At 55.5% G+C, this 23648-nt stretch overlaps 1 protein-coding gene across 7 annotated transcripts; it reads right to left on the bottom strand.

Moving 5' to 3' along the window:
- Positions 1 to 1474: 1474 nt before the first annotated feature.
- Agrn (agrin) lies at positions 1475 to 23239 on the bottom strand. 7 transcript variants are annotated; one of them, XM_045151010.1, is made up of 38 exons: positions 22667 to 23239; positions 22118 to 22165; positions 15990 to 16205; positions 15696 to 15920; positions 15388 to 15612; positions 15037 to 15243; positions 13834 to 14052; positions 13568 to 13762; positions 13285 to 13485; positions 13052 to 13200; positions 12866 to 12971; positions 11803 to 11919; positions 11559 to 11723; positions 11277 to 11420; positions 11063 to 11187; positions 10882 to 10987; positions 10462 to 10794; positions 10221 to 10358; positions 9695 to 9822; positions 9481 to 9595; positions 9279 to 9398; positions 8832 to 9164; positions 8541 to 8733; positions 7998 to 8213; positions 7370 to 7599; positions 7147 to 7281; positions 6577 to 6676; positions 6326 to 6490; positions 6031 to 6142; positions 5807 to 5818; positions 5465 to 5581; positions 5119 to 5311; positions 4941 to 5028; positions 4736 to 4759; positions 4000 to 4032; positions 3523 to 3747; positions 3124 to 3227; positions 1475 to 2843 (listed from the first exon to the last, which is right to left on the bottom strand). In XM_045151010.1, exons 1-38 carry the CDS (start codon positions 22812 to 22814, stop codon positions 2686 to 2688), a joined length of 5868 nt encoding a protein of 1955 aa, XP_045006945.1. In that variant the 5' UTR covers positions 22815 to 23239; the 3' UTR covers positions 1475 to 2685. The 7 variants fall into 7 exon arrangements, with proteins under 7 accessions (XP_045006945.1, XP_045006950.1, XP_045006947.1 ...); XM_045151015.1 differs by having other exon boundaries at positions 22753 to 23237; XM_045151012.1 differs by lacking the exon at positions 4736 to 4759.
- Between the last annotated feature and the right edge of the window lie 409 nt (positions 23240 to 23648).

The raw sequence follows: 23648 nt of genomic DNA, 5'->3' as shown, positions 1-23648 counted from the left end.
TGGCCTCCTCACTTCCCCACAGCCTCCAGTATCTACAGGGCTCTAATACTCCTACAGCCCTCACCAGCAGCCATTTCACCAAGCAGTCCTAGTAAGACGAGGCCCATGGCCACTGTTTGCAGGGAAGCCCATGGTGCCTTGGAAGCCCTACCCAATCCCACCACAGCTGTCAACTCCTCAGACTCCCGCTCCCAGCCTTTCATTGATGTCAAGACTTCTAGAAGTCACCTGGAATCACAGATAACCATGTCACCCTTCAGGTGACCTTTGAACCCACCAGCCACAGGGACATTTTTTTTTCCTTCATAAAACCCCTCTCCTGGTCTTCCTGACAAATTTTCTCACTTTTTTAGCCTCCTCTGTGGCTCTCTACTTTCCAGAACAGTGGATGGAAAACACCAAGTAGGCCCTTGGGTTCCTCCAGACCATCAGATATCTCCACCCAGGTGCCCCTGTCATCTTTCCATCCCTGCCCCCAGCAAGCCTACCAAAGGCCTGTGTATTCTACTCTACATGGCCTGTTCTCCATATGGCCAGGCCTCTTCTAGGTACTGTCCTGAAGCCATAGCTCTCTAGCAGAGTGGGACCCGCCCACTGGCCCTGTCCACCTGAAGGACTCTGGCTTGGATTTGCTCGTGGTGGAGAGGCTTCATGTGCGCAGTGCTCTAGCAGGAACTGACCATCCTTCTGCTAGCCATTGCATTGCTCCCTAGCCTCTTTTGAAGACCAAGATGCTCCAGAACCCCCCCCCAAGACATCTGCCAACCCCTCAACACCTGCCAGAATGGTGGCCTCCCTTTCCATCCCAGCACCTGACACAGGAGCTAGTCGACCAGGAAGCAGGATAGAGAATGCCTGGGCACACAGACTTACTAGGCCTCCTGGGTAAGCTTATCACCTGGCTGCACAGCCTCCTCCTTCCCCTCTAGCAGTCCTCCCTTCTAGTGGGGAATCTCTGAATATCTCAGAGAACTCCTACCTCCCATGGTTGTCTATAATCCCCTTGTCGGGGCTTCCTAGTTAGGATCTCCCAGAATTGCAATGGTTGACTATACATACTGGAACCAGGAAAAAAAATGGGGGGGGGGTGTTGCCAACCTGCCATTTCAGCTCGCATGTGCCCACACAGGCAGTCCCACTCCACTCGGCTTAGTTCTGCCCTCAGTGCAGCCACCAGCCCACTCAACCATATCTTGTACTCTGATTAATACACATACCCCCCCCACCAAGAAGATTATTTGAAGTTAGCTTCTTTGCCCCACCCCAGGGGACCAACCAGAGTCAGCCCCACACCTCATACTGCTCCCCTCAGTGCACAGGAGGTGCTTGTTCCCATTGGGGATCCTCAGCCAAAAAGAGTCCTGGGCCCCAGTACAGGATCCACTTCCTCTTCTCAGGGCCAGTGGGGCTAAAGCCAGCGCCCTCTAGAACCTAGCAAGAAGCCATCAGGCTGGGAAGCACAAGCACAGCCCTCTTCAAGTTTTCCGGTTTTATTTCACCGTGTTTGACATGGACATATACTGGAGTTAGTAACATGACACCATGCAGCTCCCTCCAGCCTAGGCCCACCCCAGCAAGGCAAAGGTCAGGCTGCCCCTCCCCCCAGCTTTATTTGATCTTGCTCCCAAGATAACTTATGCTGGACACTGAGGGCAAGGAGTGGGGGTACGGACAGCAGACATTGCAGTTTAAGGCAGATCTGGCTCCACAGCCATTTTTGCCTCTTCTGCACCTTCCTTTGGCCAGACACTGGACCCATCCCTGGTCACTCAGGCAAGTCTGACCACTCTTCACACTGGCCCAGTGGAGGGCTACTGTGAGGCAGCCTTAAGCTGCTCTGGGGCCAGGACAGGAACAAAAAGTCCACACATCAGACATCAAATAAAATCAATGCTTAAAGAACTGGGAGTCAGGCCTGAACACGCATCCTTTGAAGGAAGGCTGCTCAGACAGGCAAGCAATGGAGGTCAGCCACATCACACAGTGGCCCACTCCCTCTTAGTGACCTGGAGTGGCAAAGGGGGATGGCTCTGTCCAGGGGAACTGGGCAGGGCCAACAGAGTGCCAATCAGATCAACCTAGACAGGACCTGGCTTCTGTCCACTAGCCAGCCGTTTGGGACTGGCAGATACATTGGGGGAAGTGGAGTACAGCTCCAATAGTAACATTGTTTCTAAGTCACAGTATTGGCACAGGGAATATCAGGGGTTCAGGCTAGCCTAGGATGAGGCTAGCCCACAGCACATGAGGGAAGAGCAGCTTAAATGGGAACCTACAAAGGCCCTCTGGGGCTTGCTTGAAGGGCCCCATCAAAACCCAGCAGCCCTATCCAATAGAGCACAGTGACCTGGGGAAGCAGGGCCTGCCAAAGGGCCAGGGGACACAAAGGACGAAAACAGGTGGACAGGCAGGACTGCACAGTGCAAGGGGCTGTGATGTGGCATCCTTAGGCAGAGGGGTGTGTCCTGAGACTGCCTTCAGAGCCCAGGGCTCCAGGCTGCCACATTACCCCTTAAGAGTCCCTTGGCACCAGTTTGTCTCTGTAGCATAGCTGCCTGGACGGAAGGGAGGCCAGGCCAGCAGTCCCTCTGGCCAACACACAGGCAAGAAAATCATATCAAAAAGCAACAAGTTTACAAAAATAGAAAATAATTACAACAGGAAGGTGAGGACTCTGGTGGCAGCTCAGGGAGAAGGGCAGGGCCTTAGCTCTGGCTTGGTGACAGCATCCTCCAGTAGATGCAGCCGTCGGCGGCCCACCACCACATCTCGCAAGCAGCCCACAAATCCCGTGCCATAGGCCTTGGGTAGGGCCTGGCCCACAGGCAGCTTCTGCAGGCCCCCTGCAGGACAGGTAGCAAGAGGTCAGTAGGCAGTACTGCTAATAGGTGGGGCCCACTGGCACCTGACTATGGGGAGGTAGGATAGTGGGCAGTATACATGTGTTCCTGCTTCTTGGTGCTGTGGCCTGGGATCTGCAGGGGTTAAGGTGGGAGACGGCACAGCCCTGCCCTGGCCAGTTCATCTGCTCACTTAGGTACCAGCCCTAGGGGCTGGAATCTGTCCCTCAGATAGTCTAAAGCTCTTAGGTGTGCCCTGTCTTGCCCACATCTAAATACTCACCGAGCCATAGGGTTCCATCTGTGTCCAACTGTGTGGCTCCCAGTGGAGAGGAACCAGTCACAGGAGCCTCATTGCCCACTTGCAGGGAACCTTCCCTCTGCTCCCTGAGGGGGTAGGTAGGATGAGGCTGTCAGAGGCTCTTGGCTTCCTCCACAGCCTGAGCCTCACATCCCTTCCACACCATGCACTGTGGATATCACACCCTGGGGACTACAGCAGGAGTCACCCTGGGGGACAGGATGGTGGCTGAGAATCTCCAGAGGCGACTGCTTTTCCTGTGTCTTGTTCCTTAGTCATCCCCTCCCCTATCAAACCTTGGGTCAGACAGTTGGTGACCATGAGTGACCCAGACAAGTTTGGGTACTGCCTGCTGTTGTTCTCAGAGGGGAACCCACTGACCTGTGAGCCCGGACCCGCAGCCAGCGGTTGGTGTTGACCCTCACAGTGGAGCGCAGCACAACTGGCTGGGAACCCAGGTCATAGCTCAGCTGCAGGCGTCCATCTACAATGGCTAGGGCCACGTAGTCTGCACGCTCTGTGGCCTTGCCGCTCCACAGCACCAGTCCCTGTGTGGCCTCAGTGCGCAGGCTCAACTCAAAGTGGTTGCTCTGCAGTGCCTTCTCACTGGAAGGTGAAGGCATGAAATCAGGGCCTCCAGGAAGGTGGTGAGAGGACTCAAGCCACTACCATAGAGGCCTTGGAGGCTGGTGATGGGACCCAGGGACAGCTAGGTAGGCAGGGGCAACACCAATGGAGAGACAGAGGAGAAACGGCAGACAGGGACAGCTCAGCAGAAACGATCAGAGACAGGAGACGACAGGCATATGGCAGGGCGATGGCCAGCCCAGGGTCTTGCAGGCACTGCGGTGTGCTTACCTGAAATGGGCCCCGGAATCCAGAGTTTCGGGGCTTAGAAGCAGGAAAAGAGGGAGGCAGTAAGCAGAAGACAGGCTGAGTTGCATACTAAAATCCCCTGGTCAACATGTGCAGATGGGAGAAGGAGCAAGCAGGACCTCTGGGTATCTGGGACCCATCCCACAAGGGGCCCTGGCAATGCGCATATGCAGGCGCAGCTGGGGGCACGGCCTGGTGGGTAGCTTAAGGAGTGAGGTACAGGTGCTATGGAATGATACGAGAACTCATCTGCTGGCAGGACCCGTGAAGATGCCTCAGAGTGCGCACACACACACACACACACACGCGCGCGCACGCGCGCGCGCACACACACACATACATGGACATACATGCTTGCACACGCACCTCATGTAACATGCATACAAACTCACATTTGCGTACTCTCATGTTGCATGCACACATAGGCATATGCAGACATCCCAAAACATATGGAGATACACACACAGGCACAGGCACACACTTGCATTAGAACCTCACTGGTGGGGCAAGTGGCTGCAGGGGGTGAGCGAGGTGATGGCCCTTAGCAGATGTGTCCTTGGGAGGACACGGACCACTTCTAAGGCTGGAACCTGGGCCATGCCCCATCCTCCATCCAGGATGAAAACTACTCTTAATGGGGTGCAGGACTGTGATGCCAGGAGCAGAGGATGGACATGAGTGAGTGCTAAGATGTGGATGGGGCCAGGAGCCTACTTACGCTGGGATCTCATTGGTCAGCTCGCTTGGAAACAAAGAGACAGACAGTGAGAAAAAAAGGAGATGGGGTAGATGCCTTCTCTCTTGGCCAGAAGCTGAGAGGGGTAGAGAGGGGTCTAGCACCCCCACCATGCATGACATATACAGGCAGGACCAGACAGACAGCAGAGGGTGGAGAGGGTGCCTGGCTCCTGGCTGCATGTTACCTCTCGGTCACGGCATTGAGGTATTCGATGTAGGTCCGCCCATCAAAGGCCAGTGTTTCTAGGTCCCCTGCTGACTTCTCAACCAGTCCTGGAAGACAGATGAGATAAAGCAGATCTGGGTGTGTGTGTGTTGGGGAGGGGGGTCCTCCAGCCTTAGCCCTGGGCTGCCAATGCTTACCCTTCTCGCAGTGCAGTCCAGAGAAGCCGCCAGGACACAGACACTCGTAGGTAGCTTCCCTTGGGAGACATGTGGCCCCATTGAGGCAGGGATGGCCCGAGGCCTGGGTACAAGGGTGGTCTGTAAAAGGTGAGACGTCTACTGCCTGTAGCACATGCTCCCGGGTCAGCAGCTGGCGGCCTCTTAGAGACACCTGCAGGGGAGAGGGGAGAGTACCTTCATCCCACCTACTGTCCTTCCTAATGAGCCAGCCCTCATCTGTGATGGAAACCCTCCCTCACAAACAGACACACAATGCTTTTCCTCCACCCCACAATGCAGACTCCTGGTTGGTGTTCTCCCATACCTGCTGAATGGCACCATCAAAGCCAGAGGATACTGCGGCTGCCCGGGCCAGCTTGCTGAAGTCAGGGGCCCCCCCAATATAGAGGGGCTCCTTGAGGTTGAGCATAGTGTGTGGCACCTGTAGGAGGTATGGAGTAAAAAGCCATGTGGGATCCACCCATTGGGCAGGAGTAGGCAGAGTTCCAGGTCAGTGTGCCCAGGTGCCTGATGCCCCACACCCAGCCCCTTACGTCTAGGAGGCAGTGTTAATCACACAGAAATGGCAGACGTGGGCCTTAGTGGGAAAGAGCTACTCTAAGGGTGGGTGCAGGAGACAATGACTAGGGTGATAGACTGACAATACCTTGCGGGATTTCTGACATCCGGAGAGCGAGTGGGGGATTGCAGAGCAAGAGCCAGAGAGCAGTAGGGTCAGAAAGGAGACAGACCAAGACACAGGTCAGATGAGAGAAAACAGTTCCATGAGAGGCGGCCAGGGGGTGGGGGCTCCCAAGCCCCTAGGGAGGAGGGAGGCAGTAGGAATAGGGTAGGGAAAGCCTGTACCCTCCTTACACCCTGGACACTCACCGGGGACTCCCCCAGCATGCGGGGCCCATCGCCAACGCGAAGAGCACCCTTGCGGCCATTTCGTTCCAGGGAGACTCTGATCCAGGTGCCCAAGTCTATAGGCTCCTTGCTCCTACAAGGAGGTATCATGAGTAGGCATGGGCTCTGCCCACCAAGAGCCCTGCCAAATGTTCTCAGGCTCTTCCTAACCTCAGGCCAGTCTCCCTGTGGGCTGTGTGGATGATCCAGGGCTAACCCTCAAAGAGCCCAGGCCTGGCCCCAGTCTAGGCCCCACAGCCCACTCACACGTGCCCACCTGATGACTGCAGCACCCTTGCCAAGATCGTAGCGGAATTCCAGGTGCCGGTCATGCAAGGCCAGTGAAACAAAGTCCCCCTTGCCATCTGTCTTTTGCCCATTGTAGAGGAGCAAGCCACTGGGGCTTCGGGCCAAGAATACCATCTGCAGGGCCATCTTCTCCCTAGTGTTATATAAGGTTATGGAAATTGCCACTGTCCCCTCCTCAATTAGGCTAGCTCTCTCCCTCACCCCTTCTGCCCTACTGACCCCAGGTCTCGCTCAAAGGTGTGCAGGCCTTTCAGCTCCAGGTAGGAAAAGCCGCTGAAGTCAGCCAGGAAGGGCCGGGAGCCAGCATCTGTCTCCATGACTAAGGAGGGCAGAATGGGTGACATGGGACTTCAGGGCCTGGCCCCTGAGGTCTCCTGTACCCCTACTGTTCTGTGATGAACTGAATTCAAATTCCATACTAGCCTAAATTCAAGCCCTGACTTGACCCCACATTGGACCCCAAACACATCATAGAATTTAGCCCCAATCCAAAATACTTAGTAGCAGAGGCCAGTAAGTTAAAAAGGAGACATAAAGGGAAGAGAAAGGAAGGGAGGAGGGTACTTAATAGGTTGATATTGTATATATGTAAGTACAATGATTGTGATGGGGAGGTAATATGATGGAGAATGGAATTTCAAAGGGGAAAGTGTTGGGGGTGGGGAGGGAGGGAATTACCACAGGATTTTTTTTTTTTATAATCATGGAAAATGCAAATAACAATTTAAAAAATTTAAAAAAAAAGAATTTAGCCCCAATCCCTCATCCCAAGCATCCACTTATCCTCACCTGTCTGGCAGAATGCACCCCTACGTCCCAGGGGGCACTCACACTTGACCCCACCACCAGGCAGCACAAGGCAGGGGGCTGCCCCATGACAGGGGTTCGGCTGGCAGGGGCTCTTCTCATCTGCACAGGTTGGGCCTGAGGGGAGATTGGATGAGGGTCCCAGGAAGCATGATACCCTGCCCACAATACCTGGTTTCTCCCCCAGCACCTGACTGGCTCTTACCAAAGCGACCAGGTGGGCACTGACAGTGGAACATGCCAGCATCCAGCACCTGGCACAGGGCCCCTCCACGACAGGGGCTGGGCAGACAGGGGTGGTCTCCACATTCTCCTACTCCAGAGCTTTGGGTTGCCGTCCTCTGCCAGCTGCCAAGCTCCAGCTGCTGGTTGTTGACATCCAGCAGACGAATGCAACCCCTCAAACCAACGCCCACAGAGGTCCGCTCAAGCACCCTGCCACCGAGAGTGTCAGGGTCAGAAGCCAGAGGAACCTGTGCACAATCAGCTGTAACACCAGCATGCTCCATAAACTAGGGCCAGGGGTCAGCTGCCCTCATGCCCAACAGCCTGTGTGCTCACAGCACGGCCAGTACCACAAACATAACAAAATAAGGAGATGAGGATCAAAGTCAAGGGTCAGGACTAAAGGTCGGGGCTAGTTATCTCTGGGGGTCCCACCAAAAGCATGCTGCCCACAGACAAGACGGGAGCAGGAAATGGTCAGGGGTTACTCTGAGGTCAAGGTCACAGCCATCATCTACACCATCCCTCAATCCCCCATTCACCACCCACGGAGTCAGAGATAAGCGGCCCAGCCATTCCCAGGGCAGTACCACCCTACTCCTGCTCACACAGCAGCCTGGTCCTCTGGGACGCCACCCACAAAGAGATCCGTGTCCAGGTTGAGGCCATCAGTGCCACTGGGGCTCTCACCCACAACAGGGGTCTCGCCATCCACAGAGAGTGTACCCTGGCGCCAATGTCGCGAAAGTTCTAGGCGGTGCCACCGGCCTGGCTCCACTAGCACTGAGCTGGTTAGCACTGCTGGCCCTGAGCCTGTGTCAAACCTGAACATGGGAGCAGTTACTTAGGACCCGCGGGTGCCCTCCAACAGCCTGGCCTACGTCATCCCACCTGTGACTCACCACGTACCTCTGGCCCCAGCTTCAGAAGGCCTGGGCCTAGCCTTGCCACCAGTTAGTGCGCTTGAACTATAGAAAGCAGCCCCCCCCCCACTCTGCTCATGCCATCATTTTCCCCTGCCATCATGGATTTCCCCTCAAATCTGTAAGCCAAAACAAACCTCTTTTTCCCACCAAAAAAAAAAGAAAAGAAAAGAAAAGAAAGAAAGAAAAAGAAAGCAGTCCCCCATCTTCCTGCTCTATCACACTCACCTGAGTTGCACATGCCCACCCAGCAGAGCCAGTGCCAGGAAGTCTTTGCCACGTGCATTGCCGTTGTAAAGTAGCAGCCCCTGAGGCTCCAGCGTTCGGAACTCCAGGGCCAGACGCAGCGTATGGTAGGCGCGGAGGGTGGGGAAGGCCAGGAAGGAGTGGCCCTCGAAAGCTGGCACAGAGGGCGGCAGCACTGTAGGGTACAAGGAGAGTCAGCTGGGGGAGTGCTCAAGATCCTGCCCCACTATCCCAAACTGCCTCTTTGACACTGCCACGAGTGGGGGACCTTACCCTCCTCACAGATGGTGCCGCCCCTGCCTGCGGTACAGCTGCAGGTGAAACCAGAGTCCAGGTCCTGGCAGGTGCCCCCGTGCAGGCAGGGCTGGGAATCACAGGACTTTGGGGGCTTGTGAGGGCCTGGGAGGTGAGGCCAGTCACGGCTGGGGGCAGTGGTGAGCGGCCGACGTGTAGTGGGAGGTGCTGTGGTCCTCCCAGTGGCCCGGCTGGTGTGACTGGGGTAGACCCGCGGAGAGGAGGGCAGTCGGCCCACAGTGGTGGCTCTGGCTGTAGCCACAGCAGCTGTGGCTCCTGTCGCAGCTCCCGTGAAGAAAGCTGGAAACCAGTCTGTGGGTAGGGGAGCTATCAGGTCTTCGGGGAGAAGGGCACAGGAAGGGAGGGTAAGGGTGGAGGATAGAGAAGGGAGGACACAGGCAAGCTGCAGTCCAGCCTGGGGCTCACCGAAGTCCATGAATCGCACATGTTCCTGCAGTGGCCTCCTCACCACCAAGGACCGGCGCCTGGATGCCTGGATCTGCCTTAGCAGGGCCCGGCCCACGTCGGGTGCCTTGAAGGCTGTAGCTGGAGAGGAAGGGGTTCTGAGCATGACCTGGCCCGATGCAGCCCGCACCCGTCATCTCTTAGGTTGGGAAGGAGAGCTCACTGGGGTCAAAGTGTACATCCACAATGGCTCGGACTGATCTGCCAGGCCCCAGGTCCCGCAGGTGGACACTACGGAAGTCCTTCTTGACATCTGAATTCCGGAACAGGTCATCCAGCTGTGGGCAGGGAGGGGCACTGTCCAAACCTGGCTAAGACTGGCCCCAAGTCAGTCTTCTTGGGAGGAAACCCCCAACCCCGCGGCACCCGTTGCATACTGCACTCTCAATGCTCCTTGCTGTTTCCCCAAACAGCTCTGACTTGGGGTCAGCCATCTCAGGAGTGTAGAACAGCTCCTGCCCCTCAACGCCCTCGAGCTCCAGTACACCCTGGAACGCCTTGGTAGCTGTGGATAAAGCGCAGTGAGACCTTGCCCACCCCACCTGGCTTCCTGAGTAGCCATGTGGGGCACAGGGCAGGGGAAGTTAGTCATATGATCATGGGGTTAGTGGGGACCCCAGGGCAGGGCTGGTGTCAGTTACCAGGCAATTCCTAGGAGCAGGTGCCCTAAGCTGGCTTGCAAGGAGAGAGACGGATTAGGCACAGGGTCCTGGACACACACGCATATTCAGGGACTGAGACCGGAAAGCGTGTATGTGCCAAATCCCCCAAACCCCACACACATACATGCTGGAACCAGAATGCCATAACCCTGTACCCACCTGCTGCCGGGGGGGTGGGGCCAGCACTCCTGGCATGTCCACGCTCCTCCTCAAGCTCCACCCTGCCCCGTCACCCACTCACCAGGACAGTTGGAGCCCTCTGAGTCCAGTGAGGGTGTCTTGCCATCCGAGCAGCAGCCCAAAGGTGAGTTGTAGCAGGAAGCCCTCTCTATGGGTGGCCCATGGGTCACCACACTGCTGCCCGTGGGGGTCTTGAGTCCTGAGGAGGTGCAGTCTGAGCCCAGCCCTAGGTGGAAGCACTCGTGGGCCCTGCCCCCACCCCACCCCCAGACCTGCCCCCACAACCCTGAGGCCTTGCTCACCCCCAGACCCGCCCCCACTGGCCTCCTGGTCCCCGCTCAGCTCCTCATCGCCACTCCCATCGGCGCTGCCAGATTCGCTGAAGACTGACGTAGCGAGGCTGGTTACAGCAGAGGGTGCTGTGGGGGGCACAGTCAACACAGGCCAGGCGGTGGTCCTGGGGACGCTGGCTGTGGTCCGGGGTCGTGATGTAGGTAGAGGGGTGGGTCTGCTACGGGAGGTGCTGCTGGGAGCCAGGGGGAGGGCGCTGGGGGAGGGGGGCAGTGCTTTGCTCAGGAGCTGCTCTGGGGTGGTCGCAGATGCAGATGGTGGAGAAGCTCTGGGAGCAACAGCCTCTGCGGCGAGAGGGATGTTAGAGGGCTTGAGTTGGGTCAGAGCCAGGCTCTCCTGCTCATTTCTAGGTGTTGGCACCCTGGTCTTACCCTGGCATGGGCCGAGACTCTGAATAGAGATGTCCAGGCCCTGGCGGCAGGCAATGGTCTTCAGCTGGCACTCATTGCCATACGTGATGCCATCTGATCCACAGACCTGGGGTACAGGGCAAAGGTGCTCGGGCAAAGTCTCCCTAACCCCAGTATCCCCCCCACATTCTCCACCCCTCACCTTAGTGGCATTGGCCTCTGCACATGAGAGAGCTGGGCAGACACAGTGGGCAAAACCAGCCTCCTCCACACAGGAGGCGCCAAACTCACAGTGCATCTCCACACAGGTCACAGGTGTCAAGGAATCTGGGGTAGACATGGGAAACCCCTGCCAGCTCAGGCGCCTGCACTCCTGGCACAAGGATCCCTGGGCCAGCACCAGCCCTTGCTCTCACCTGCTTCACAGCCAGCAGGGCCCAGCGTTTGACCATCTGGACACTGCCCGCACTTGGGACCAGCCACTCCAGGCCTACAGGAACACAGTCCAGTCATCTGCTCACAGTCATCCCTCACAGCACCCTGGGGGTCACAGCTGCAGGCTGGGGGCGGGAAGGAAGAGCCTAAGGTCTGTACTTGCCCTGCTCCAGAGCCCTGCCAGATACTGGTCTGGCTAAGGCCAGCACACAGTGACGGGGGTGGACAGGAAGGAGTGTTTGGTGTCCCTGTCAGCCACTCACGAGTGCAGCCACTTCGGCCATCAGTGACAATGCCTCGAAAGTTCCAGAAGCCAGGCTCACAGCGGTCACACTTGAGGCCTCCCACACCTGGTCGACAGGAGCACTGGCTTGTGGCTGGGTCACAGGTGCCACTGTAGGAGCCATGAGGGTTGCACTGGCAGGTGTCTGCAAGGGGAAGAAGCAGTGGTCGCTGCAACCGTACATTTCTGCCAGACAGTGGTCAGGTCTGGGTTCAGGTACTCACTGGGACAGCCAGCTAGGCCCACACCCTGGGCAGCAGTGACATTGTCCTGGCAGCAACCATAGGGGGTTTCGGCACAGTGTGGGAGGACCACGGGCAGCAGTGGAGCCAAGGTAGGGCCTGCAGGTGGGGCACAGGGCTCAGACTTGACGCGATACTAGAGGCCTACCCTAGGCCCAGCCACTCCTCCTCAACTTCTCTTGCCATCACTACTCAACTCTCTTGACAACAGCCCCTACTGGGGCTTGAAAGTCTAGGGTTGAGGTCACGAGTGAAATCAACACACCACATATAAAAATGTACCTGTAAATGTAGGCCATGGAACCCACAAAACACATGGGGCCACAGACACAGAATGCCCAAAGATAGGGACACACAGCCACAAGCGAACATTACCGGAGTCACTTATAGATACACACAGAGACTGTGTCTTTGCAAAAACAAAGACAAAAAAGCACACATATTTATAAAGACACGTGTTCATATATTCACTCACATTCCTTCAAACAGTGCATTTACACCCATGTGGACACCTCTGTGTATGAGCACAAGCATGTGCACATGGACACACTTACACAGTAACTGTCTGTCCCGCAAGAGCAAAAGTGCCCAGTGGGTGCCCCTCAGGCTCCACTTAGCCTCTGTATGGAAGACTTGCCTAGCTCTTAGGAGGTTACTAGTGCACACTTGCTGACTGATACACACACCTGGACATGCACCACCACTGTATGTTTAACACACAGCCCATGCATATGGCCACCCCAGAATGCATGCACATCCTCAACCTCATGCCTATGTGCCACATACAAACAGGGCATCAGAAGCTGCTGCACAAGCCGGGCGTGATAGTGCATGCTGTGAAGCCCAGCACTTGGGAGGCAGAGGTAAGAGGATTGCTGTGAGTTTGAGGCCAGTTGAGACAACATGGTGAATTCTAGCCTGGGCTAGATTGAGACCCTACCTCAAACCCCACCACCACCACCAAATAAAAAATAAAATAAAGAAGCTGCTGCACAAACGCACAGGAACGTGCCACCACGCATCAGCCACAGCCCGTGATGCTCACCGCGGCAGGCTCCCTGAGCAGCAACGTAGAGTTCTCGTTGTGATTCACACCTGGCCTTCTTCAGGTCACACTCGGTGCCATAGGTGACCCCATCTGAGCCGCACACCTAGAGGGATAGGGTCAGTGTGGCAGTCTCAATCCCTTCCTCATTGACTCCCTAGGGTCAGGGGAGGGTGGGACGCTCACCGGGCTCCTTGGGACACTCTGGCAGCTAAAGTCACAGACACACGGTCCATCTTCCGAGTCTTCGTCCCAGACGCCACCACGCTGCCGGCAGAGTTCCTGCTCACACTCGCTGTCCTCGCCAGAGCCAGAGCCTCCCGAGCCACACTCCGCTGCACGGAGGAAAAGTAGAATCATCCATGTGGTCTTCACCACGGGCTGAGGCCCGAGGGCTCGCACTAGCTGCCCAAACCTACCCTGCTCACAGGGCCCTGCCCTGGCCTCCTCAATTTGCATCTGCAGTTGGCAGGCAGCTTCCCGCAGCTCACAGGCACTGCGGTAGGTGACACCGTCGCTGCCGCACACAGGGCCGGGTGGAGGACGCTCGCACCGAGGGCATACACACTGTCCAGATGAGCATACAGCACCGAAGGCACACATTGTGTTTCCACAGGTCTCTGAAGCACACAGAACGAAGCAGAAGTCAGCAGACTCTGGACTGAGGAGTCATGGGAACCTGTCCCACTTGACCCCACTCACGGCAGTGTCCAGCCGAGGCCACATGCAGATTGATCTGGTGTGTGCAGGCGTGGACATGCAGCTCACACTCGCTGGCATAGGTGTGCCCATCAGAACCACACACAGGCTGGTTTAAGGCCACACATTCAGAAGGGCAGACGCAGCGCCCGGTCTCCACCTCACACAGCGCTCCAAAGCGGCACTCTCCACATCGGTCTGTGGAGAAAACTCCATCACCACACTGAGTAGATACCTCCCTCAACCCAACCTACTTGCCCAACACTGACCACAGGGTCCTCTGCGGGCCACCTGGATCTCTCGCCCAAGAGCACAGGCCATGGATTCCAGTTCGCACACACTGCCATACGTGATGTCATCACTGCCACACACAGGATCGTAGACACCTGAGCACACCTGCTGGCACTCACACACGGCTTTCCCATTCTTCACGGTGCACACTGCCCCAAATGCACACTGCACCCCAAGGCATGGAGATGGGGCCTGATCTGGGGAGGACATGGCACTCAGCTTGCAATCTCCCCCAGTTGTGGGCAAAGCCCCTGCCCCACGCAGCAGCCCCTCTCCAAGGTAGGGATGGTGAAGGAAGAGCCAGATGCGCAGGACACAGCAGAGAAAGGGACAGACACATGACAGAAGTGGATAGGGACACAGGAGTTCTTGAATGCCCACAGCAAGCTACTGACCCCGGACCACCAGCAGCCTTGGGACACCCCCATGCACATGGCGGGGGGGGGGTTCTCCTCAGGTGGGAGAAGTCTATACCCCATAATAATCACACCCAGAGCCACACAGGGGAGGAGGTGTCTGTCCACTTGCTCTGAGGACCACAAGGCCAGGCAGCAGCGAGCCACTCCCCCCCCCCAGCCACGCCGGGGGCAGACCTCGGGCTGTGTGCTCCTGGCGGGCAGGCGTAGCACCTCATCCTGCCAGCAGGTCAGGCTGGAAGACACAAGAGGCGGAGCCGAGAGGGAAGGAAGGACCGAGAAGAGACAGATACAGAAAGACCAGGAAGATGGACAGAGAACCAAGACGGACACAGAGGCAGGCAGAGCCACAGCAGCCTACAGCCCCGATGGGACACACTGGCCACTGTCCATCTACCCTCTCCATTGGCTCCTCAAATCCTGATTGAGACTCCACTTCAAGGTGTCTGGGGGCTGTGTCCTAAGAGCATGGGACTTCTAGCAGCATATCCATTCCTGCCCACCCAAGTAGTCTGGGCCCAGTGCAGTACAGAGATGGATGGACAATGGACCAGGGGACCTGCAGGGGGCAGCATAGTCAAGTGCACTTTGCCTAATCTCCCAGATGTCTCTGCTCCCCTCCCCAGCTTCCACATACCACAGCCCTCCAAAGTAACCCCAGCCCAGAGGCCCCAGAGGAGAGTGACAAGGAATGGAGATGATGTGTGATGGGGGCAAGGACCGACGCAGGACCAGCTGCTCCCAGCCAGTTCCCAGGCTGCTCACCACACGGGCCCTGGTGCTTGGGGGGTATGGCACGTTGCTGCCGACATTCAGCCTGCTGGCGCCAACAGTCATTATCATATGTGTGCCCACCCTGGGCGCACACAGGCCTGTAAGCTCCGTCACAGGTGACACGGTCACAGGAGCAGTGGGGACGGCCACGGCGGGACAGGCACACAGAATTGAACCGGCAGACTTCTGGGCACTGGTCTGGGGGACAGGCAAGAAGATCAGAGAGGCCACAGCACCACAGCAGCCACCTACCATGTGCAGGGACTGTGGACATGAGGTGTATATGGGTAGGGCCTCATGGGTGACGATGGCTGGGCTGGGCCTCTCCCCTGGAGCACAAACCTCGAGCCTGGCACTGGCCGGAACGCACTTTCTGGATAAGTAGACCACGTGCGGCCCCAGTACGGCCCATGATGCAGTCATTTTCATAGGTGACACCATCATCACCACACACAGGAGCATGCCGGGAAGGGCAGTTCTCTGGCCGCAGGAGCATCTCTGGACTACGTGTACGTGGGTTCACACGGCAGATATGGTTCAGGTCTGAGAGGGCACCCTGGCAAGGGTCTGGGGTGGGAAGAATGAGAGTCAAGGGGTTGTCACCAGTGAACATGATAGGAGTCATGTGCCATTCAGAGGGCTTTACTTACCACAAGGGCCATCAAACTTCCTGAAGATGTGTTTCTGGTGGGCACAGGCATGATGAAGCAGCTGGCATTCACTGGGATAGTCAACACCATCACTGCCACACACAGTACCCTCTGGGGTCCCGGGACAATTTGTAGGACACAAGCATGAGGCAGTCTGACCATCAGCTGAGCGCACACAGGTGCTGCCGAAGCTGCAGGTCACATTGTCACAAGGATCTCGGGACCCTGTGGAAAGGAAGGGTGGCATCGTACTTGCTGTCCGCTAGGTCTCTCCCGCCACCCATACTCACTTACCACACGGCCCCCGACGGATCAGACGGATGCGCCGCTGTTGGCTGCACTGCGCCCTCTGCAGCTCGCACTCGTTGCTGTAGGTGGAGGCATCTGACCCACACACTGGAGCCACCAGAGCAGGGCACGCACTTTTCTTGCACACACAGGATGCCTGGCCTGGGTCCTCAGCACTGGGCTCACACACAGCACCAAAGCCACACAACATTCCTCTGCACACTGAGGTTGGACCAGAGAAGAGTTATTCAGAGCAGAGCTCCACTGACTGTGTACCCACTCCCCTCTCAGCGTACCTACAAGCTATCTGAACACATATTATGTATGCCCAAACCTCACAGGCAGAACCACACTTGAGTGTTCACCCATCTCAGCTTACACTCATACCCACTAATTTTGGGTGACCACAACTGCCACAACAAACTAGCACCCATTCTCAACCCTGATTTTTGGAAGGCTCCCCCACAAGGCTGGGACCTTTTCCTTGTGGGAGGACAGTTTCCCTCATCCCACCTCCACACTCGACAATTATAAAGAGTTCATGCCCCCGTAAAGCACGGCATTCACTCCTAGCCCACTCAATGGACTCTCTCACACAAAAGAAGGTCCTAGCTGAGAGTGCTCCAGTTACATCCACATCAGCCCCAAGGCCATTGATCTGTTAGGTTACAAAGCTCAGGGTTCCCTAGCTCCTTCCTGGGAGCTGCTATTGTATCCACCTGACCCTTGCTACTTCTGAGGGAGGACCACCTTCACAGCCTTCCAAAGCCACCCTTTAGCTCCCACCCTCACCGCCATCTTCCTCTGAGTTTGATGATTACCAGGTGCCAAGAGCCCAAAGCTAGTTTCCCACCCCCATTTTGTTCTTTCATCTTCCCTCCCCTTGTCTGGCTTTCGAGTACGCCTCCCCCACCTCCACAGGTGCACTCTCCAGCCCTGCTCCCACCATCTCTTCTCCCCTAAACTCTTCTCTCTGGCCACTCACCTAAACTTCCAAAGCCCCCACAGCCAGCCTCTACTGCTCACATCCTCCCCAGCCCCCAGCCTCAAACTAGGTGGCATGGGTCTGTCTCCCTGGGGTCTCTACCTCAGGAAGTATATCCACCTCCATCTCTGGAGCCTCCTCTCAGTGTGACTTCCCCTATACTTGGCCTCATTCACCCGTCCACACAAGAGATGGACCTGTCACTTCATCCTCTAACACATCAGTCTTGATGTTGCAGACAGCAGTGTCCAGAACACACTCTGTTGCTGAACTTCAACAGCAGCCTGTGGGGCTGGTTCATGGAGGGGCTAATTATTGTCCAGTAAGTATCGGAGTCAGGAGGACGCACACATATTGAAAGATGGGCAACCCCCTTAGCAGCCCTCCTGAGAACAGCACTGGGGCTGGAGCCCACCTCGGAAGATGCAGCATAAGAGGCAGGCCCCATAGGGGCTACAACTGCCTGGATCTAATAAATGTTTAATTAGGTGAAATTATCATTAATAAGTCATGGGGACAGAGCCCCTATCACCTCCCAGCATGCTCATAAATGAACCAGAAGAAGCTCTGGACATCTAGGGGGACAGGGTACACTGGGAGCTGGAGCCAGCTGCTGCCATAATGGCCTATCCAGCCTCCCTTGGTGCTTGTCTGGGTAGACGGCCTCCACCCTTGAAGGCTGAGGAAAGGAGAGCCTCCGCCTGCCTTACCTACAACCTGTTTTGCCTCATGTTTAGCCCCCTTGGCTCCTGGAGCCACACTGCTCATCCATCGAACTTTGATGTCCCCTTTTCCTTCTGTAAATGGGGACAGTAAAGACCTACTCCCACAGATGTGATTTTCCCAATGCTTGCAAAGCCTAGAGAAGGGGCCCCAGACAAGTGCTATGTAGAGTGTGTGCTGCAATATATGTAGTAATAGTGCTGCCAGCACACCAGTGGCCTTCCCTTGGGTTTAGCTCAAAATAATCCTAAGTCACATTAACCATGGCCTCTCTTTATGTCTGGCCTCAACTCTGTCCCATGCGACCTTCTTTCTTCCTATAGTACCATCCTTACAGTTGGCCCTCTGTTTGCCCAAAGTTCCTGGAACTCCTATGCCAAATCCAACAGGTTCTTATTAATGCCAGGTTGGCTATACTCTTGGGCTGCAGCTGGAACTGCTAACCAAGGTCTCCCCATGTCCATCCTTAAGGTCAAGGACCCAGTCATCTCCCTGTGCCTAGCACCTGGACCCCTGGCTGGCTACCGAGTGTCTGTGTTCCTTGGGCCTCTGTCACTGATCTGCACTGATCTGATCACCCTGGGCTAAACCAAGCCTTTTCAAGTTCCAACCCCATAACCAAGGGCAGCTATTCCTCAACTCCTAAAACCTATTCTGAAGCCAGATGTACATAGTGAGTTCCAGACCAGCCTGGGCTACAAGGGTGAGGCTTTTTATCTAAAATGAAACAAAACTGGGCATGGTGGTGCACACCTTTAATCCCAGCACTCAGGAGGCAGAGGTAGGAAGATCATTGTGAGTTTGAGGCCACTCTGAGACTACACAGTGAATTCCAGGTCAGCCTGGACCAGAATGAGACCCAACACCGCAAAACCAAAAATATATTAAATAAATAAATAAATAAATAATTAACACAACATGTCACAATAGGAAAAGGACCTGTAATGAACTTCTGTGGCAAATATAAGGTTTGGAGTACATGATACTTGTCTTGACTTTAGTCCCTGGTCCATAACTTTTTTTTTTTTTTCCTGAGGTAGGGTCTCACTCTAGCCCAGGCTGACCTGGAATTCACTATGTAGTCTTAGGGTTGCCTCAAACTCATGGTGCTCCTCCTACTTCTGCCCCCAACTGCTCGGATTAAAAGCATGCGCCACCACGCTCAGCTCCAAGTAACTAAAAGTCAGCATGGGTATCATCAGAAGACCCCTGCCTCATGCTCACACCATGAAGAAGATGAGGGCCACTCCTTATACCATGTTAATACCTCATTCACAGCAGCCACAGGACTGTGAGATCACAGGGTCTCAGGACAAGTTTCTTGAATGAGTATAGAAACAAACACAGACGGGTGCGATAACTACACACATGTACACACACCCGAACAAGCAGAGCTGTTATAAAGCCACATCCTGGGCCTTGGGCAGCACCCAAGGGTCATCACATACAATGTCCCATGCAGCAGGAGAGGAAGCAGAGGCTCAGTGGTCTCTTGACAAAGCCATACTGCTAATAAACACCAAAGATGGGTTCAGTTCCCTTCTATTTCTGGTCGCTTGTCCATGCTTGTCCCTCATAGATGCAGCTGGCACACCTAGTCACCTATGAGTCTCCAGTGGATCCCCTCGGGGGTCTCTGAGCCCTTCTTCACCTCTGAAGCATCTCCTTGTCCCCTCCAGCTTCTTGCCTGGGTGATCTCGTTCCATGCAATGCTGGAGGCGGCAAGGGCTTTTTATAGTCATCGCAGTGGCAGACGGTATATTTATCTTCTCTCTCTATCCTGGGTGGATTGGGGGATGGAGAGGATATCTCTGGGCTCTGCTCGTGGTCACTTATGTGTGGTGTCAGTGCTTGTGTGTGTGATGACCATGGCATGTGTCCAGAGCGTTATCCAGGCATGGATGAAGGACCCACATGTGCATATGTAAAGGAGAGGGGATACTTGTTAGTTTGGGGGCTTAAGGACAGGGAGCTGGTGATGCCATAAAGTATGTTCTCCCCACTGTTCCAGGATTCTTGTACCTGTGCTGTGGACACTCATGCACGCCTACTTGGCCTCAGCCCCAAACCAGTGCACACCTACCTCCTCACAGCCCATCCCACTGGGAGGGACTGGGCCAATTTTTATAATATGTGGAGTCATTTTCTCCTGCCTCCCAGTCCAGCAGGGGGATGGTGGTCTAAGACAGGTTGCTCACTCAACCACCTATCCAGCCAGTACAGTCTCCAGAGCTCCAGTAAGACTGAAGGTTACACATAACGCACTGGTGCCATACTATCCTGACAAACCCTTAGGCAGAGACTCCCACCCAGAAGTCACAGGCTCCTCTCACCTCAACCCAGGCTGGGCTTGAGGGTCTGAAAGGTATGGAAGCAGTCTGAGGAGGGGCACTGATGTCAACACTGTCCAGCCCAGGGTCCTTGGGATCATGGATCTGATGCCTAAGTATGTCAAAATCATACTGCTAGGGCTAGGAAGATGGCTTAGAAGTTAAAGGCACTTGCTTGCAAAATCTGCTGGCCTGGGCTTAATTTCCCAGTACCCACATAAAGCCAAATGCACAAAGTGGGACATGTGTTTGGAGTTTTTTTACATCGTCAAGAAGTGCTGGTGCACCAAACTCTAACTCTCTCTCTTTCTCTCTGCTTGCGAATAAATACATTTTTTGTTTGTTTTGTTTTTTGTTTTTTGAGGTAGGGTCTCACTCTAGCCCAGGCTGACCTGTAGTCTCAGGGTGGCCTTGAACTCAAATGATCTTCCTACCTCTGCCTCCAGAGTGCTGGAATTAAAGGCATGAACTACCATGCCTGGCTCAACAAAAATTTTTTTTCTTCTATTTATTTATTTGCAAGCAAGGGGGGGGGGGGAGAGAAGAGTGACAGAGAATGGACACTCCAGGGCCTCCAGCCACTGCAAACAAACTCCAGACACATGTGCCCCTTGTGCATCTAGCTTATGTGTGTCCTTTGGCTTCGCAGGCAAGCATCTTAACTGTTAAGCCATCTCTCCAGCCCAACAAAAACAACAAAAAAATTTTTTTGTTTGGTTTTTTGAGGTAGGGTCTCACTCTAGTGCAGGCTGACCTGGAATTCACTATGTAGTCTCAGGGTGGCCTCAAACTCATGGCGATCCTCCTACCTCTGCCTCCCGGGTGCTGGGATTAAAGGCATGCACCACCATACCCAGCCCAACCAAAATATTTTTTAAAGCATGCTGCCAGCTTGCTAGCCCCAGAAAATTTAAAGGGCAGTTTTCTAATGATGACTCTTGCCCAGATGGTCACTAAAGAACAGGAGACACCTCTACTCTACTATCCAGTTGAGCCCAGCTTCTGTTTATGGGTGTCCAGGCTCCCCATTCCCATGAAAACTCCCTACCAGATTTTTCAGACTGCTGAGGCCCCCAAGGCTTCCCTGACCCTTGCCCTCAGGTCCCAGAACCAGAGAGAGGGAGGGAGGCCCTTTCAGTGCCAGGATACCTCCTCCCCTCCCAAGTTCCAGGAAGTGACCCAGACAACTATGTAAGCCAGGGCTGTTTCCTAGGAAAACCACAGGGTCTGTCCCCAGAGTGAGACCCACAACTCCTATTCCAGGACTCCCAAAATCCTCCCAATCCATTCCCTGGTTCAGGACAGAACCACAGCCCCAACCCATGCAAGGTAACTCTGAACATACAATTTCTGTAAAACTGGACAGGTGTTTATTCAGCATACTTCATAGGTCAGGTACTAAAAACAAACCTAGGAACTATGGTCCACCTACTTGTGAGGGCCTAGGCTGGGCAAGCAGAGCTGCAGGCCACCCCTGGTCTTGGCTTACTGCAATAGTGGCACTTCTCTAACATTAGCTTAATTACAGAAGCCCATATACCAGCAGCCCCTTTGGGAGGCTTGGCCTCAGCCCACAATGCTGTCAGAAAGGTCAGCCTGCCCCCTTCCTCACTTATTCCCTCTCCCTCCCAAAGACAGACTCAGGCACTCCAGGCCCCAACTCAAGACAGCTGTCACAGTCCTCGCTGGGCCCTCCCCCATCATCCAGCCCAGTTTCCCTTCTGTGCTCTGTCTCTTTCCAGCCACTGGTAGCCCCACCCTTTCCTGATTAGGGAAAAGGTAACACAAAGAAAAGGAAGCCCCCTACAAACAGCCTTACTCCAGTGCCCCAACCAAACCTCACACACATAGTCTGATGTCACCTCACAATTTATGGGTTCAAGGACTGGCTCCTCATTTTCAGTCTAAGGTCCAGAGAATGTTGAATCTTGCTAAAGAACACTGTCTAGCAGCCAAGACCCTGTGAACACCCCAGAAAAGATCCAGGTTCCCTTGTCCAGCAGCATTCTCCCACTCCAGACAGTCTTGGTACATACCCTAGAACAGCCATTTGGTATCACACAATTGGCCTGTCACTCACTGTGGCCCCCACTCACCATCAGGGGGCGTCGGAGGTGCTGGTGTGAAGTAGGTTCCAGGTTTGTCTGGGGGAAAAAAAGTAAATTCCCAAGTTAGGCCCCACTGAGTGGGGCCTCTGCTTACCCACATCCCACTCCCCAGCTCCAGTTACAGTCAGCAAGACTATGCCGCTGACTGGCCAAGGCTGAGAATCAGGCACAGTGAAGACAGAGGTGCTTCTTTTTCTGATCCTCCAGCTGCAGGGTCGTGGTTAGGTAAGGCCCAATGGCAGGAGCCAAGCATGGGTTTCCTCAGATGAGCCCAGCTTTGCCCGTACTCCCCACCTCAGTACAAATGCCCCTTTGCCAATTCCCACAGAAAGTTTTCTGCAGCTGAGGATGATGGTCAGCACCAGGACCCCAAGAACACATCTCAGGGGGCTCTGGAGTCCAGAGTGGCTCAGCAGAAAGATGGCCCAAGCCCAGTCACAGCCCTGACTTGCTATGACCACGCCTGCCCCGAAACCCTTGGCAGTTGAGATGAGGGGCTCAGACAGCAGAGCCGGGCCACACCCAGCAGCCACGTACAGTTGCTGAGAAAGAGCAGCACAGCAAAGCCCAGTGTGGAGGTAGCCAACAGGATCAGGCAGATGTTGCAGGGAATCATGAAGTACCGAACCAGCAGGGAGGCGCCGGGCTGCTGCCGGGGGCCGCGCTCCAGCGGCAGTGGAGGCATGGTGTAGCTCCAGCCCACTTCCTGGTGTGGGGGTCCTTATGGAGCGCCCTTAGGCCTCTTCGGGGCTATTCCCTCCATGCTGGGTCCCCTGGGCCAGCAGACAGCAGCCGGTGCTCTCAAAGTTCAGCCAGTCAAGGCCTGCGGGGCGCCAGGCCCTCCCAAGCACTCCAGGATCATGGTGGGAAGTGTGCAGAATTCTCCCAGAGTAGAAATCCCAAATCGGGTTCAGAAGAAGGCAGAGGATGATGATGGAGGGGCAATGCAACCCCTGACAGCCACAACCCTTCTGCCCACCAGCCGGCGCTGTCCTCCGGAGCCCCTGGAGTCCGCACTGCAGGAGCGGCAGCAGGGCCTGCCTGCTTGCTCCTAGCAGAGGCGGGAGCGCAAAGGCAGCAGCGGGAGGAGCAACTGCGTTGGAGAGAATAAAGAGCCGGCTGTGGAGGCGCCTGCCCGCCTCCTCCTCGAGCAGCAGCAGCAGCAGCAGCAGCAGCAGCAGCCCAGCTCCCCTTGCCTGGCTGGGTGGTGAGTGAGGGGCGCCGCGGAGTGGGGGTGGGGGAAGTGAACAGAGAGACAAAGGAAGATGCCTCCCGGGACCCCAGCGTCTGCAGGGAGTCACAGCTGGGGCAAAGAGGATGCCTGGATAGGAGAGAGCTGTACAATAGGGGAAGAGAAGCTTTGGGTAGAGGTAGAGGCAGAGCAGGGTGAGGCTAGAGAAGGGGGCAGGGGCCAAAGGGAGGAGTTGGAGTGGGCCAGGTGTTGGGATGGGGGAAGCCTGGGGTGTGGTTGGGGTTGGAGAAGTGGCAGGTGCTCGCCAGGCCAATGGAGGGAGGCGGG

Source organism: Jaculus jaculus, chromosome 5 (genome assembly GCF_020740685.1).
Source record: "Jaculus jaculus isolate mJacJac1 chromosome 5, mJacJac1.mat.Y.cur, whole genome shotgun sequence".
Taxonomy (NCBI): domain Eukaryota; kingdom Metazoa; phylum Chordata; class Mammalia; order Rodentia; family Dipodidae; genus Jaculus; species Jaculus jaculus.
This window is presented reverse-complemented; position numbering and strand designations above follow the sequence as displayed.

Coding starts and splice junctions, on each gene's coding strand:
- Agrn (XM_045151010.1), bottom strand. CDS start 22,814: ATGCCTCCACTGCCGCTGGAGCGCGGCCCCCGGCAGCAGCCCGGCGCC. Junction 10,359..10,461: donor CAGTGGGGGCGGGTCTGGGG/GTGAGCAAGGCC, acceptor GCACCTCCTCAG/GACTCAAGACCCCCACGGGC. Junction 5,312..5,464: donor TTGATGGTGCCATTCAGCAG/GTATGGGAGAAC, acceptor TCTCCCCTGCAG/GTGTCTCTAAGAGGCCGCCA.